The sequence below is a fragment of the Coenobita brevimanus genome, chromosome 93 (assembly GCF_032717465.1).
Source record: "Coenobita brevimanus isolate Jiangsu-jjx chromosome 93, ASM3271746v2, whole genome shotgun sequence".
Lineage (NCBI taxonomy): Eukaryota > Metazoa > Arthropoda > Malacostraca > Decapoda > Coenobitidae > Coenobita > Coenobita brevimanus.
Genome location: NC_137046.1, coordinates 36,392,263 through 36,409,588, shown reverse-complemented (window position 1 = coordinate 36,409,588; position 17,326 = coordinate 36,392,263). Strand labels below are relative to the sequence as shown.

The following is a 17,326-nucleotide window of genomic DNA, read 5'->3' as shown; positions in this document are numbered from 1 at the left end:
GGAAACAGTCCATCCCATCCTTGTAACTTTATGTTGCAACCCCTCCCCCCTCCATCCACCACCACCACAAAGAAATATAAAACAGACAACTTCTCAACACTATACAGAATGCCTCAACAATGTTCCTCTTCCACCGTCAACACTACAGTTTACAAATATGTACACAGATACAACCACCAAGCCATCCAAAACCCCCAACCGTAGAGCATACATCTTGAATCCCCACTGACATTTGTCCCATGAAAAATTGCCCTTCCTAGAGGGACACGAATGCCTCTAGCAAGATTGTGATCTGGCCATCACCCTCCTTTCCGTCATTGCTGGTAGTTACCAACACAAATACAACTCTCAACAAACGATCTCTTATATTCCGACTGTAATGCAGCACCTGATATCAGAACATAGTAACTCATACTCATGAACCTTACATTCAGACCAAATGCAATCCTCCTTCATAACATCAGTATGTGATGGGAGTCTCAGATGAAGTGGCCAGTTTCCTGCAGTCCACCAGTTTAAATCCAGATGAGCGTAGGATCACAATAACAATAGGAACAGCAAACCTTCTCCCTCACCTCGATACACGTGCTACTCTTTTAGGATTATTTGCCACCAGTACTTAAAACAACCCCCCTTTATTACTATGTACATGTACTGTGTGCTCAGTACTTGTTTCGTTCATTTGGTTTATAAAGGCTCCAACATGCTTGCATGCATCGGCCTTCGTCACCTAATGGCAGCTCTCCATGCTGCTCGATTACTGGCAGCCTCCATATTCAGTCCCCCATCCCTGAGATAACACTCTTTGACCTCATCCTAGGTCTTTTTCAGTCTGCCTTTCACAAACCTACCCTCAACACTAATACCTCTTACTTTCTGCATGCAATTGTCATCCCCCATCCTCTCCACTGTACTCTGCCTAATTTTTCAGAATCCCTCTGAATCCAATCTGTCATAATCTTTCATCACATCCTTAAATGCAGCATGCAGTTTTTTAATATCATACAGTAATTCTTTCCAAACAACCTCATTGGAACCATAGTATTTGAGCTGCACTCCTCCAGATGCTTTCTTCTTAACCACACAGTAATTCTGTGCAAACAACCTCACTGGAGCTATTTGAGCGCCATTCCTCCTGATTCTCTCTTCTTCATTAATTTTTCTGAGTTGTTTTGCATCCTCTATATATTAACATTGTGTACCATTCTAGATATATGCAGTATACTTAACAGACCAATCCTTCTTTGGTCTACATGCTTTTTTTTCATATTCTATCTTTTTGTACAAAGAAGTTAGTAGCTCTGTACTGTGCAGTTAGGCCACAGGATGCAATGGGCTTATGTCAAGTGAAAACTCACTGCATATCAGTTTATCATTTACCAAGGTCAGTATAACATGGGTTTAGTGGGGACAAGGAAAGGCCCAAGGACCAGGTAACCTAAACTCTCAAAAACCTCACCTTTTTAAGATTGCCCTTGGGACCCTTGGTAGCACCACACTTTCCACTATGGGTAGCATCCTTGCCAAACATGATTTCCAAGTCATAACTTTCAGTATTTCACACACAAAATGTTGTCATTCCACTTAACATCACACACTGCACTCTTCATTGTGCACTTGCACTGTTATTTGGCAATAGCAGTGGTATTTCAGTGGCCTTGTATGCATGAAGTTGAATGAAAGGGAAATTATATCAGTGAATGTAAACGCTGGGCAGCCATTTTAGCTCAAACGTCTAACTGTCGGCGTGTGTGGAATGTCCCATGTACATTACTCTTGCAATTGTTGTACATGACCACCGCTTTTATCATATAAGAGAAAATTCCCACCTTTATCACAAAACTGGATATAATTTTTAGTTCATCATTCTATTGATTTATCGCTTACCAAACTGACATATAGTGAGGCCTTACTGTGTTTCCTTTGTAATGTGAATGGATCTTCACTTAGGTTGGTGTTGGTCAGAGTAACAGGGAGGATAATATGCTCGGCATCCTATCAACAGCCACCACAGAAGCAGCAACTGTCCCAGTGGCTGCTACTCTATCTGTCCCAGGCAGGGCTTCACCAGCTAACACCTCTTCTGGTAATTTGATTTATGGTGCATGCTCTTTGCAGGAAGTTAGAGGGAGAGGATCACCAAAGGATGATTAAGGGAATAACGGAATGATATAAGTTTTTATGGTGGTGATGACTTATATACAGTATCAGTGGTGTGAGAGTGTTATTTGGTGGATGGTGTCCTTGATGTGAAGAAATAGAATATGAGGATAATTCTTATGAAGATGGGAGTTGGGAGCATTGTGACTGATCTCTGCATATGCTCCTCAGTGTGAACTGAGTGAGGAGGTCAAGGATGAACTTGTGGATATTGTGGCTGGAGTGAACAATGAATGTTGTACTGTACATGATAGTGCTTGGTGACAACCTGAATGGACTTGCTGGAAAAGTGTTGGAGATTTCATGGAATCCATGGTAGTTGTGTTTATGGTACCAGAAATAATAAAAGAGAAAGGATTTTAGAATTTGGGGTTGCCTCAGACATGGTACCAATCATATGGTGTTTATAGCGTGGTTGTTCTATCTCTACGGGCGTTCTGAAAATAGCCTGTTTTCAAACCTTAAAATCTCAGAAACTATAGCAGTTAGGGAAACAAATTAAAGACCATATTACTCAACAACTCCTCATCTTGTGAATGAAAGTATCCTTGCGAATGAAAAATATCCCCAGGTCTGTAGGTCTTCGCGTCGATGAGTAAGGACGTGTTGAAGAGGAGTAATTTTTGGTGTGAGTGGTAGGATGTGTTCATGCAGCCCCGATTTTGACTTCGCCCTCAACGTGATAACTTCTCCATTACTAGATAAACCAGACACAGTGGCATCCAAGGCATGCCCTATGGCACTATCACAGAGTCCTTTTGTAGTATCCTTGGAGAGAGACTTGGCAGGGATGGATGAGGTGTCCATGTGAGGCGGGAACGCAATCGAATGAGAAGGGTTAAGAAAATATCGTTTTACACCTGGCAGAGTCACAGAGGCGACTGAGGTATGGTTGGCTCAACTGACGGGAGTCTCTTTCTAGCTCGTGGTGATGAGATCAAGTGGTGTCCACTTTACTCTGTGCCGGGAAACAGTTGCGATTCCTGCTGACACCTGGCGGCCTTCCACCACCTCTTTTGCTTCGGTCCATACCGACACCCAGCAGTTAGGGGTTGAGAAGGACAGTAGATCGTAACACTCGAGTTAGTAGGGAACAAAAGTTCTTCAGATATGTTCTTATTATGGTAATAGGAGGGACATGAGTGTAATTAGGAATGTGAAAGATACCTAGCAAAGAATTTACAAATTGTTTGTCAGTGACATAAAGCTGAAGAAAATCCATTGAAAAAACAAACTCATGCATGTTGAAAGGTGTGGAAATTACAAAGAAAGAGACAGAGAAAGTTTTCTAAGCTTGTTGTGGAAAATAACATATACAGTGGGCTCGCACAGTGTGCAAGAGATTGGGTGGTCCTGGTCCTTGTGCAGTGTGAAATTGCTCACTGAGAATACATAATCTTATGGGAAAAATAACATATGAGCAGTACCCCCTCATACTTGGACATTTTTTGGCCCTTAGAGACATAATAAAGGTCAAATTTTTCAAACATTGTACCACAGATATAGCTACAATACAAAAACATGGGCAGTCACCTTAACAACAGTAGACAACAGGCCTGATGGACTTAAATAACAGGGGTTCCGAGGCGCGGCAACATACTTAAAGTGCCCCCGCTGCCACCCCGGCTGCACCATGCTTGTTTAACGGTTGCCAGTGTTGTATTATTCCAGGCTTTGATGAAGAAATTCACGGCCTGTCGAATGTTACATATCTTCCAGAATACAGCAGCAGTCATTATGGTGGGGGTTGCCGGTATGCCAGGTGAAGCAGGTGAGTCAGGTGGGGCTGTGGAGGTGGAAGGGGAGGCGGCTGGTGAGTCAGGTGGGGCAGTGGAGGTGGAGGGGATGACGGCGGGCAAGTCAGGGGAGGTGGTGAGGGGAGGATCCTCCCTCTCCTCCTCACCACTGCTCACATTTTCGGCAATTTCCTTCATCTCTTCTTGCTTATCTGTTTCACTTCCTGTCTTGTTATGGACGTATTGCTAGTATAACAACTTGGTACTGTATTTGCAAAATAACTGTCATTATTATAAAAACTGGGTATCTATTCTAACCTACTCTTATTGCCGAAAACTTTATTGTCGAAGTTGTTATTGGCGAGATCTTACCGTAGACTCCTTTTGTGCATCTTCCCCATGAGCCTCTTGGTCACTTGGCGCGTTGTGTGGGGGTGGGGGTCGCGTACTCATGGAAAATGGCATTTTTGAGCCACTCCTTGCCTCTACCTCGCGTTTTGTGAGGTAAACTCGTCCAGTCAAGCTTTTTGGTTATCATCTTTGGTCACTCGTGCACAATGCGATTCACGCGCAGTAGGCGAGCCCACTGTACACAATTGCATATAACAATAGTTATACATATTTTTAACTAGACAGTTGATATAAGGATTCTCTCATAGGTACTGTATTTATGAAATTTATGAAAGAAAAAAAATAATTGCATGCATGGTTTCCCTATGAGTTTGATGTAAGAATTTCAAAGAATTTAAAATGAGTGAATCAGTGTTGGACCCATTTATACTGGGCACTCTCTTGATAGTTTTCTTATTTTTCTACATTTTATTAGCTACTGGAAAATTGAGATAGGGTAGTGATGGTGTATATGATAATAATATACTGTACAGTACTTGTTAGTTTGTTGTATGTGGTAACGGAAATTATGGCTTAAGTTTCTTCTCAGTATGTTGTAGATATTGTACATAAGTTTTGGTTGTCATATTTTGCTGGTAATTATAGTGCAGTACAGTACACAGAGAAGTTACTGTACAAAACTTGTAAGAAAGTAATGTTTCCCTCAGGTGATGAAAATCATGTGGCAGTTGCCAGAAAATAATGATAAGAATCACTGATGATGGTGGTTAGATTGAACAATAGTGGATTGTTACTGATGCTTACAGGAAGCAGCAAAGGATACAATGATAAGGGACGAGGACGAGGTAGCTCCCTCCCTCCTGCCATTGCAGAACGACTGGCCCGACACAAGGCTCAGGAGCAGCTGGTGTATAAGCACAAACTAAGACACCTCAAGCGTGTCATAAAAGACTTGGTTTATGTAAGTAAACTTATAATACCATAATTCATTACACTGTTTTTGTTGCTCAGTTGCATTCTGTCTGGCCCAGCAGACTGTCAGTTGCAGGTAAGCAACTGCCCCTATGAGGTTGTCCCATAGGGTCCCTAGCTACACTTGATGTTGTTGCAGGATCTTATGGCCATATTTTAAAATCTTTTCACCACGGTGCATTGCTTTTTGTCAGGCATACATTCTTGTTGTACAGTTAAACCTTAGTCTTCACCATCCCTGACGACTAACGCCTTATGGTGCCTTCCCAGGCAAATGCCAGTGCCAACAAACATTTTAAAATTACAGAAGTTAGTGTAACATGTGTTGTGCATTGCTCCATTATGTGAGTTATGTTGTGTGAGCCTTTTCTACAAGTGGGACAAGTGTCATCTCTGATTCCACCCAACCCAGATCTCTGCTGGTAACTGAGGAGGACTAAGTGATGTACTTATCAAAGCCTTGCTAGGTGAACTTGATCACCTGATTTAAGGATACCTGTAATGGGTGGATGTGGTGGGAGAGGGGGGAATTTAGTGTTGTGTTCTGATTTAGGTGTTGTATAGCCTTGTATGTGTGAAATGAGCATGTAAATGTTTCTTCATTACTAGTACTGGAATGTCTTCAGGTGGGATTGTGTTGAAGAGAGTCTGGTAATGTTTGATGATATTTTATGTGCATAGTAGCCCTGTGTCATATAAATGATAGGAATTTTGTGTGTCATTGCAGGCTGCAGCATAGAGTTGTGTTCCTCTCATATCAGGATATTTTTGTACAGAGAGGATTTTAGTTTAAAAATATAAGTGAGCTGTGTGAGTGGTATTGGTGCAACCGGTGATGATGCATCGAGTGTTGTTCTATATAGTCTGCAGGGTGTTGTGATTGTTTGATACGGTAGGGGCCTATGCTAGAGAGACATAATACATCACTGATCTACGGTAATATATTTTTTGCATAATAGGAGGAGTACTTGTTTTTGTTGCCCAAAGTCTGTCTTTGTAATTATCCTGAGTGCAATGAGTCTGGGGGTGCACCACCTCTTGATGTATGTGGTCCTTGAAGATGAGGCCAATGTCTTATTGTCACTCCAAAGATCTTAGTGGAGTGTGTGTGTGGGACTGGTACATTGTTAAGTGTGATGTAAGGGGTGTACTTGTGCTCATGATTACTCCTAGTGATGAGTGTGGTGGTGAATTTGACTGAACCAGTTTTCAGCGTGTTATCCTTGACCCATGCCTGAAGTATTTAAGATAGTCTTGTTGTAGTGTACAGGATATGCCAATGATGTAATGTTTGAATATTATGGTAACATCCTCAACACATTGGGCAATGTTTATGGGTGGTTAGAGCATGGGAATGTCTGTATGTTCTCATTCAGATCATCATCATCATCATCATCATCATCATCATCATCATCATCATCATCTTCCGGACCCACCTTCCCACCCCAGGGCAGGGTGAGGAGTATCAACATCCAGACAGCCAAAGTTTGCCAGTCCAATAGGCCATGCTTCCATTCACTCATCATTCAAGCCTCCAGAATCATGGCTCTGTCTGATACACCAAAAACTTTCACCACATTCTGTAGCTTCACATTAATGTATCTGATAGAAAATAACATGAATTATTTTAATGTGACTACTGGGTAACCTTAAAGGAAAACTAACATTTCAGTTCTTATCACATTACATTTTGGCCCATTTGGGGAAGCAACTGACTACAACTTTTAATTGCCTTTAGTCTTTTTTATCTTAAGTATATGCAGTTCTTCTGTGTTCATTGTTTTTTGTGTATTGTTATTATTAATCTACAGCTATGATAATAATTGTCATGAAAAGGGTTCTTTATGATAGGACAGTTTTTGGTCTAAGGATGGTCTAAGGATAATCATGATACTTTAAGTCCTGTCCATTTCAAACCAAGCCCTCTGTTCTTCGACTAAATGTAAGTGTTTTATTTTTAGATTTTTTCTGTGACCATTCTGAGTACCTAGTACAGTCATGACTTGATTCACGATTGGGTTACGTCAAGTAAAAACTAATTGCATACCGATAAGTCGTAAATCGACGTTTATTTCACAAGAGTTCAGTGAGGATACATTAGAGGTCAAAGGCCACAGCCTTTAAAAAAAAAATAAATAAAAAGATAATAAATCTGTCACCCACTTGAAGTTTGTCATATGCCAGTCAAAGTCATCACTAGGGGTCTCCTTTGAAGCTGGGAGACAGCTGAAGGGCCTGGGCAATCACTCTACATCATCAGGAAGAGGTGATGAGCGATGGGAAGAATGAAGTGTTGAGGTCGAGGGAGAATGTAGCGGTGTGGCAGGTAGGGAGCAATGCAATGAGGTGACAGGAGAGCGGTGCGGTGAGGTGACAGGAAAGCAGTGTAGTGTTCCAAACCACAAGTTTCAGTATTTCACACACAAAAAAGTTATATCTTCGCATAATATCACACACTTACGATGTTATTTTGCAATGACGATGATGTTTCAGAGCACATGTAAATATGGGGTGACCACCTTAGCTCAGACGTATGACTATTGGCCTGTGCCAGTGGCATGCGTCCACTCAGGATCCTTGAATTCGGCCATTGCAAAAATCATATATAGGTTTACCCTGCTATACGATCTGTTGCTATGCAGTACCCTGCCTTAGTGATGCGAAAAAATTATCACCTTTTCCCGCCTATCAGTGGCCAGTTCCTGGTTATCCAATTTTTTTATTTTTCTGAACTGATTTTGATGATATTTTAGACACAAATTTTGTGTTTAGTTTGATTTATAAACTGTTTTTAGACTTAGATTTATGGGTACAGTTTACGAAGTTTAATTTTTTTGCGGACTTATTTTTTATTTTCAGATTTTGTTTTTGGGTTTAGGTTAGTTATAAACAGCCCTTAGGCTTAGATTAGCTTGTTTTAATGCTATCTGGGGGTTTAGGTGAACTAGAAACTTGTTTATGGACTCATTTGGGTGGATTTTGGACTTGGCTGGGGGGGGGGGGAATCCCAAGGCTACCAAATGCATCCCTATACTTTCTATGTTATAACGTCCCTGTTTAACCATACCCCGGCTCATCAATGGGTTTTCCCAAATGCATCTCATTGTTATAATGGGGACGGCCTGTAAGCAGTTTTTGCTATCATTACACCCAACACGGGGGATAGTATATGTTTTCATCAATTATTATTGTGATCAGTTGTATACCAGATCATGACTAATTTGTAAGCCTGTAGTTATATTCTCTCCTTAATCATGTTCCTGGTTACAGCAGTAAAATAAAAAAGTGAATAATAAATCGCCATCAGACATAACTCTGCATTGAAATAGACTCTGTACTGTACCAAAAAGTCATCTGCATCATCTTATGTTTTAGCATTCCTTTAAGTTAGTCGGTGCAGTGAAGGTCAGTATTGAGTACTGTAATGCAGAAATATGAAAACAGATTGTATTAATGAATAAAATGTAACTAAAATGTGGTCACAGCATGTATGCCACTTATTTCAAGCCAAATGTTCTTGGCAGTGCTAACTAGTAAGCAGAATGGAATATGGATAGTGCAGTGGTTCCTGTCACTGTTTGTGGTGAACATGACATTCACTTTGTTAGTTTCTAATAATACTGTTTGCTGTTAATGTTTAAGGATGTTAGTTTTTGTTTAAAATATAGATTCACAGTTCTGGAAATGACCGTTTGAATTCTTACCAGTGTGTGTTTATTGTAAAGCATAAGCTAATTCTGAAATGATATTGATAATGGGCAAATTTTTCCACTCCAGTTTTGTTAAGAATATTGATCGGCCTTTGCTTGCTAAATTACAGCACTGAGTTCCATTCATGAGTGAAGTCTCAAGTCTCCAAAGTAAATTGGAATTAACAACATCTTTTGTGCTATGTTTTTCTGATATTACCTTCATTGGTTGAATATCAGGAGAATGCAGCACTCTGTGACCAAGTGGCAGAGGTGCAGCAGCAGGTTGTGGTGGCAGCTGAGGAGCGAATATTCTTGCTAAAGCGACTCCTGCACCACCAGACAGCCACTGACAGCCATAGCCAACTCACCACCAAGGTTAGTAACCGTTGTTTTAATCCCTTCAGGTTGGTAAAATAAATTTGTAATTCGTTCTTGCTACCACCATTCAGTTTTATTAATCGTAGGTGAACACCCTGATGGTGAAAAGATTTATAAAGTCTGTACCTAGATTTATAAAGTCTGTACCCATGAGGCCAGTAAAATTATCTGAAAATAGTCAGAAAAAAATCAAAAGTATGTCGTAGTTAATGGGTTGAGTGCTGGAGCAAAGGTCATCTTCTAAATTCAGCACTCTTCCTTAGTTCATTACAGTGTAAGCAAGTAATTCACACTCTTCCTTGGTACAGTATAGTGTAAGCAAGTAATTCAGCACTCTTCCTTAGTACAGTATAGTGTAAGCAAGTAAAATCTGTTGTGCAGTACTAAATGGCTGCTGCTAGAACTGGGACTTTCCCAAATTACCGGAAGTAAGTTCACTGCAGTTAGTGTACTTGACAGCAGTTGAAGTGAGAGACTGATTCCAGATGCCTGTTTCTGGTAGGTCACTACAGTATTTCTTATTTCTCTGCCGTATTTTGCCTCTCTAGAACCTCACCTCTCACTCCTTTAGATCCTCCTTCACTCTCTAGAGCTCCCCTCTCCCATCTATAAAGCCCTTTCTCCTCTCCTTAAAGTCTCTCCTGTCCTCTCTCCGCAGCCCTTAAAACACAGCAAGAATATGTACAGTAGAGCTGCCTGCCTAGATTTTCAAAAATTGAATGACTTATTGAGGAAAATCCCGATTAACCCCTTTCGAGGTATGCAAGATTCATTATTTATTGATTACATAAAAACAGTAAAGTGTATCATTTGTGGCATATGCTTCAGAAAATATTCCCAAGTCAGGTGGGAAAGTTTCTAGAGAAGGGAAAGAAGTTGTATGCGGCTTTCATGGATTTGGAGAAAGCATATGACAGGGTGGATAGACAAGGATTGTGGAAGGTATTAAGAATATATGGAGTAGATGGGAAGTTGTTGAATGCTGTGAAGAGTATGTATGATGGTGCTAAGGCTGCAGTGCGTGTGGATGGTGAACTAAGTGAATTTTTGTCTTTGAAGGTTGGGTTGAAACAGGGATGTGTCATGTCTCCATGGTTGTTCAATCTGTACATGGATGGGGTAATAAAAGAGGTACAAGGTAGGGTAGTGGATGTTGGAGTGGCCCTGGTGAGAGAGGATAGTGTTTGGAGACTCCCTGTACTGTTGTTTGCAGATGATACTGTGTTGTTGAGTGAAGACGAAGGGGAGCTGCAAGGCTTGGTGGATGAGTTTGGGAGAGTGTGTAAGAAACGGAATCTAAAGGTGAATGTAGGGAAGAGTAAAGTGATGGTCTTTGAGAGAGGTGAAGTCAGTGAATGTACAGCGAGGTTGGATGGTGAGGAATTGGAAAATGTGAGTACGTTTAAGTACTTGGGGTGTGTGATGAGTAAGGATGGAGGTTTGGAGGGTGAAGTGCTTGAAAGGGTACAGCAGGGAAGAAAGGTTGCTGGTTCTTTGAAAGCAGTGATAAGAAACAGGCAAATGAGCATGGAAGTGAAAAAGTTACTACATGACTGTATTGTGATACCGACTCTAACGTATGGAAGTGAAGCTTGGACATTGTTGGAAGGACACAAGTCAAGAGTGAGAGCAGTGGAAATGAGTTATTTAAGAGGAGCCTGTGGAGTCACATGGAGAGACAGGCTGACGAATGAGGATATGAAGGAGCGTTGTGGTGTGGATGTGGATGTGATAGGAAGCGTTATGAGGAATACACTGAGGTGGTTTGGCCATGTGGAGAGGATGGAGGGTGAAAGACTGACGAAGAGAGTGTATGTGAGTGAGGTGGAGGGGGGAAGAGGGAGGGGGAGGCCGAGGATGAGATGAAGGGATGGGGTGGAGAGGTATATGAGAGAGGGGTGTGTGAGTTGGGAGCAGGGCAGTGAAATGGCGGAGGACAGGGCGACGTGGAGGCAATTTGTTTGTGGCCACCCCAAACGGGATTCAGGCATCTGGCAATAGATAGATAGATAGACAGGTGTATGCAAGCCAGTCAGTACATACATACTTACATAGTGTACTGTACATGCTTAAAGTAATCGGCCCCCAGTTGTCTGTATTTCCTGTCTTCTGTCTCTCGTTTTTTGTGCATGGGTGTGTGTGTGCGTGATTGTGTGTGTGTGTTCCAAAATTCCAAACAGAACATGACTTGGAATTTTTAAAAATTAGTGCAGGATCATCTATGAAGCATTCCTGACAGAACTCATAATAATGATCAAAAAGATTATGGGAAAGTAAGTTTAGTTATTAGTGTTGCAGAAGAAGGTATGCTGGACAGTACTCTCCCTCGATATCTTTTTCATTTACCAATAGCACAGTGCCTGCATAAAGGTCCTGCCGTGTTGCTATACAAGTACTATTTATACAAGTAGATACTGGAGAGTCATTTCTCGTGCCTCAGAATGCTGTATTCCTGTTAATAATATTGTACTGCTGTATACAGTGTATTTTCTTTTGTGTCAACAGAGCAATAACTACTTTGTGTTGGGTAGTGGCAGTGTTGACAACTGGGATAGTAAGAAACCCAAGGTGACATCAGTGAAGCGGAAATCTTTAGATCCAGCTCAAGGTGAGTAAAAGCTTACCTTACCTTAGGTACACAGTGCATACAGTATTGGACTTTGATGTAGTCGGTGCTGTATAATGTGAAAAAAAAAAGATGATAATAATAATAATAATAACTCTGTGTGTGTGTGTGTGTGTGTGTGTGTGTGTGTGTGTGTGTGTGTGTGTGTGTGTGTGTTTTTGTGTGTGTGTGTGTGTGTGTGTGTGTGTGTGTGTGTGTGTGTGTGTGTGTGTGAGATGAATTAAATGTGCAAATATGTGTTGGAATATAAGGATGCACTACTAGTGTAAACTTTAAAAGTCTACCTTGGATTGGGTTTCAAATAAATTCTTAGGGCATACACAGACTAGGATTCAAATTTGTTAAACAGTGAGCCATGTTGACACTGTTAACCATTATAAGCCAAATTTCTTTAAGTACTGTATTTAATGCTGGTAATCTCTTAATCCCCAAAAGTTAAATGCAGTGCATGATTATATCTTCACTTCCTCATGCCCATCCTAGGCAGCAATAGTTCCACCCCATCCCCTGGTGGGTCATCATCTTCTGAGAAAGGACGAGCAAGGAAGAGTGGTAGCAGCAAACCCAAGCGTATGTGTCCCCCCATCACCCTTGATTCTGCAGGACGTCCCATTTTCCCAATCACTTTAGGACCCCTGACCATCCACAGTCTAGGAGAGGTGAGGATTACCTTAAAGTCCAACTCATCTGCAGTATATACTTCCCCTGCAGTCTACGTTATATCTGTATTCTCTGCATCAGTTCATATTTGGTCCACTGCAGGACCAGATCTTTTTGTAGGTAGAGTGATAGCTGGAAGTAGCCCTTTCCCATTCTGGCAAAATACTAATGGAGAAGGGATGTTTGTAGGAAGAATGATCCATAGGATTTGTGAAAGTGTTGCATTTTCTGTGTTTAAGAGTGTCAAAGTTTTTATAACGTATTCCGTTGGTAAAACCAACAGGGGAAGTTTATGAAAGAACATACCTGTACTTCCAAAACTTACTTGCAATTTAAATGTCGGGTACCATGGTTCACATGCATCACAAGCTGAGTAATCTACCACTGAGCCATCGTAGCTCCCTACTGTCGTAAAGCATTTTTAAATGTACATTAATATGGCTTCAATTTCTTGCAAGATAATCAATATACTGTGCTTTGACTATTAAACACAAAATTATTGTGATATATCAGATGGTTGCTTGTGACAGAAATATTATTTCATTTATTTTTGTACAGCTTGAATGATGGAAATGTATAAGGATGCATCTTTGTATGTTTAATAACAGTTATGGATAGCTTTAATTGTTGCTGTACTTTTCTTCACAGATCATAAGTGACCGTGATGCATACCACACAGAACATTGCATCTTCCCAGTGGGCTTCTGTTCCTCCAGGATGTATGCCAGCCTTCGTGATCCTCTCAAACCTGTCCTTTACACTTGCAAAATAGTTGATGGTGGTCTTGCTCCAAGGTTAGAAGGACTATACTATTGCCATGAGGTGTTTAGGCATTTTCTCTCATCACTTAGAAAGCTAATGCAGCAATGATTCTAGATTTCCCATGTAGTCTATGAGGAACTTTTTTTTAAATCATCATTATGCATCTTCCCATTTGCAGACAGGGTGAGGTAGGAAGTCTGAAAAAGAGATACTACGATAGTGGGAGAATTTGCCAAAAACCTTTCTAACAACTTTACCTCATCATCCTTCCCTCCTCTTTTCTACTCTGATGGTTCTGTAGCCATTTCTTCTACTGATAAAGCAGATCTCTTCGCACAGACTTTCTCCTCCAATTCCACCTTAGACAATTCCGGTGCTGTTCCTCCATCACTTCCCGCCTCAGACTTCCTCATGGCTGACATTAAAATTTCTTCAGCTGATGTATTTTCTGCCATCACTGGCCTCAATACTAACAAGGCATATGGGCCTGATGGAGTCCCTCCTGTTGTCCTCAAGAACTGTGCTTCAGTGCTTACACCCTGCCTAGGTAAACTCTTTCGCCTTTGTCTGTCAACTTGTACCTTTCCTTCTTGCTGGAAGCTTGCTTTCATTCAGCCAGTCCCAAAGAAGGGTGACCACTCCCAACCCTCCAACTATCGTCCAGTTGCTTTAACGTGCTGTATTTCAAAAGTTTTTGAGTTAATTCTCAATAGAAAAATTTTAAGGCATCTTTCCTATCACAACCTTCTTTCTGATCGTCAGTACGGGTTCCGTCAGGGATGCTCCACTGGCGATCTTCTCACCTACCTTTCATACTCCTGGTCATCCTCCTTTCGGGACTTTGGCGAAAGTTTTGCCATTGCACTTGACATCTCTAAGGTTTTCGATTGAGTCTGGCATAAATCTTTAATTTCCAAACTGCCCTCTTATGGTTTCTATCCTTCTATCTGTGCCTTCATCGCTAGCTTCCTTTCTGGTCGTTCTATAGCCGTTGTTGTAGACGGCCATCGTTCTTTTCCTAGATCTATCAACAGTGGTGTTCCTCAGGGCTCTGTCCTATAACCAACTCTCTTCCTTTTATTCATCAGTGACCTTCTAAGCTGTACATCTAACCCTATCCACTCATACGCTGATGACTCCACCCTTCACCTTTCCATTTGGTTCCCGCAACGCCCATCTCAGCCGTTACTTCAACAAACAAGGGATGAGGCTATGGCACACGTAATGTCTGACTTAGGTCGTATCTCTGACTGGGGTAAAAATAGTCTTGTTGTTTTTAATGCATCTAAGACTCAGTTCTTACACCTATCAACCCGTCAAAATCTTCCACAGGTATACCCACTAATGTTTAATAATATTCAGCTTAATCCTGCATCATCCTTGAACATGCTTGGGGTTTCATTTACTTGGGACTTATTTTGGAAAGATCATATTACATCTCTTGTAAAATCTGCTTCCAAGAGATTAGGTGTGCTAAGCCGACTCCGTTCTTTCTTTACCCCTGCACAATTGTTGACTCTATACAGGGGTTTTATCCGCCCCTGTGTGGAGTACAACTCTCATGTGTGGGGAGGCTTCCCACATACAGCTCATCTCAATAGGGTGGAGTCAAAGGCTTTTCGTCTCATTAACTTTCCTCCTCTTACTGACTCCCTTCAACCTCTGTCTCTTCGCCACACTGTTGCATCTTTATCTCTTTTCTATCGCTACTTTAATGGTCACTGCTCCTCTGAACTGTCTGCATGCATTCCTCCACCTCTGCGACGGGCACGCAGCACCCGTCTAGCAGCAAACTCTCATCCCTTTTCTGTCCAGCTCTCTAATGCAGGAGTTAACCGTTACTCCCAGTTCTTCATTTATGCAACAGGTCAACTCTGGAGCTGTCTCCCTCTGTCTGTATTTCCTGCTTCCTATGATCTCCAGTCTTTCAAACGAAGTGTGTGCAGGCATCTCGAAATGAATGGATCTTGAATTTGGCTCTCTCTTGTATTTTGTTTTTCTCTTGGAGGGAACTCTTATTGCAGGCTCATGGCCTTTGGTTCCTTCTTCCTTGCATTAAAAAAAAAAAAAAAAAAATGCAGATTGCCCAAAGAAGTGGGTCATACACCCATTCACTCACCATTCAAACCCCAGAATCCTGGCTCCACTTGATAGGTGTACTTATTCCATATGTAGCCTCACATTTACCTGTCCTACAGAGTCAGTCCAACAGCTGTGAAGTTAAAGAAGAGTGCCAAACCCAGGGCACAAACTGCTCCTCCTATTCAGAATATTTTCAGTCAGCTCAGTTTCTTGTTAATTCCTCAGTCCCTACAGCCACCACACCTTTCCTTCTCACACATCCATACGCCTTCCTCCCAGCCTACTGTGCCCTCTTCCACCTGCCAAACTCTATCTATCTATTGCCAGATGTCTTAATCCTGTACGGGGTGGCCACAAACAAATCACCTCCATGTCACCCTGACCCCCGCCATTTCACTGCCCTGCTCCCAACTCACACCCTCCTCTCTCATATACCTCCCCACTCCATCCCTCCATCTCATACTCAGCCTTCCCCTTCCTCTCCCCCCCTCCACCTCACTCACATACACTCTCCTCATCAGTCTCTCAACCTCCATCCTCTCCACATAGCCAAACCGCCTCAGTGTGTTCCTCCTGACGCTTCCTGTCACATCCACATCCTCACCACAACGCTCCTTTATATCCTCATTTGTCAGCCTGTCTCTCCATGTGACTCCACAGGCTCCTCTTAAATAACACATTTCCACTGCTCTCACTCTTGACTTGTGTTGTTCCAACAACATCCAAGCTTCGCTTTCATACGTTAGAGTTGGTATCACAATCCTGTCATGTAGTAACTTTTTCACTTCCATGCTCATTTGCCTGTTCTTTATCACTGCTTTCAAGGAAACAGCAACCTTTCTTCCTTGTTGTACCCTTTCAAGCACTTCACCCTCCAAACTTCCATCCTTACTCATCACACTCCCCAAGTACTTAAACGTACTCACATTTTCCGTTTCTCACCATCCAACCTCGCTGTACATTCACTGACTTCCCCTCTCTCAAAGACCATCACTTTACTCTTCCCTGCATTCACCTTTAGATTCCGTTTCTTACACACTCTCCCAAACTCATCCACCAAGCCTTGCAGCTCCCCTTCGTCTTCACATAACAACACAGTATCATCTGCAGTCAACAGTACAGGGAGTTTCCAAACACTACCCTCTCTCAACAGGGCCACTTCAACATCCACTGCCCAGGCCACTCCAGCATCCACTGCCCTACCGTGTATCTCTTTTGTTACCCCATCCATGTACAGATTGAACAACCATGGCGACATGACACATCCCTGTTTCAACCCAACCTTCAAAGAGAAAAATTCACTCAGTTCACCATCCACACGCACTGCAGCCTTAGCACCACCATACATACCCTTCGCAGTATTCAACAACTTCCCATCTACTCCATATATTCTTAATACTTTCCACAATCCTTGTCTATCCACCCTGTCATATGCTTTCTCCAAATCCATGAAGACCGCAAACAACTTCATTCCCTTCTCTAGAAATTTTTCCACTAAAGATTTAAGAATGAATATCTGATCTACACAACTCTTCCCTTCTTAAAGCCTCCCTGTTCTTCTCCAACTAATTCCTCTGTTATTTCCCTAACTCTGTCAGTAAGTATCCTACCGTACACTTTTCCTGTTACACTAGGAAGACAAATGCCCCTATGATTACTACACACTTCTTTTTTCCCTTTCCTTTGTACAAGGGACTAGTTATACCTGACTTCCAATCCTCTGGGACTCTGCCTTCCTCCCAGGCCAATCTGCACATCTTCCACAGCCATTCTACTACTATCTCTTCCCCCATGCTTCAGCATTTCACCACACACTCCATCAATTCTTGGGGCTTTCCCCAATTTGACTTTCTTCATTGCTTCCACAACTTCTATCCTACTGATTTCTTCCTGTCATCTTACCTCCC

General features: G+C 41.9%; 1 protein-coding gene across 1 annotated transcript in view; it reads left to right on the top strand.

Moving 5' to 3' along the window:
- The window catches only part of LOC145412486 (transforming growth factor beta regulator 1), a 44,604-nt gene that overhangs the window by 13,545 nt on the left and 13,733 nt on the right, over positions 1-17,326 (top strand). The window contains exons 3-8 of the mRNA XM_080282369.1: positions 1,951-2,086; positions 5,054-5,208; positions 9,149-9,286; positions 11,795-11,897; positions 12,399-12,574; positions 13,224-13,369. Coding sequence (XP_080138495.1) covers positions 1,951-2,086; positions 5,054-5,208; positions 9,149-9,286; positions 11,795-11,897; positions 12,399-12,574; positions 13,224-13,369 — 854 coding nt within the window. The remainder of the gene's footprint in view (positions 1-1,950; positions 2,087-5,053; positions 5,209-9,148; positions 9,287-11,794; positions 11,898-12,398; positions 12,575-13,223; positions 13,370-17,326) is intronic.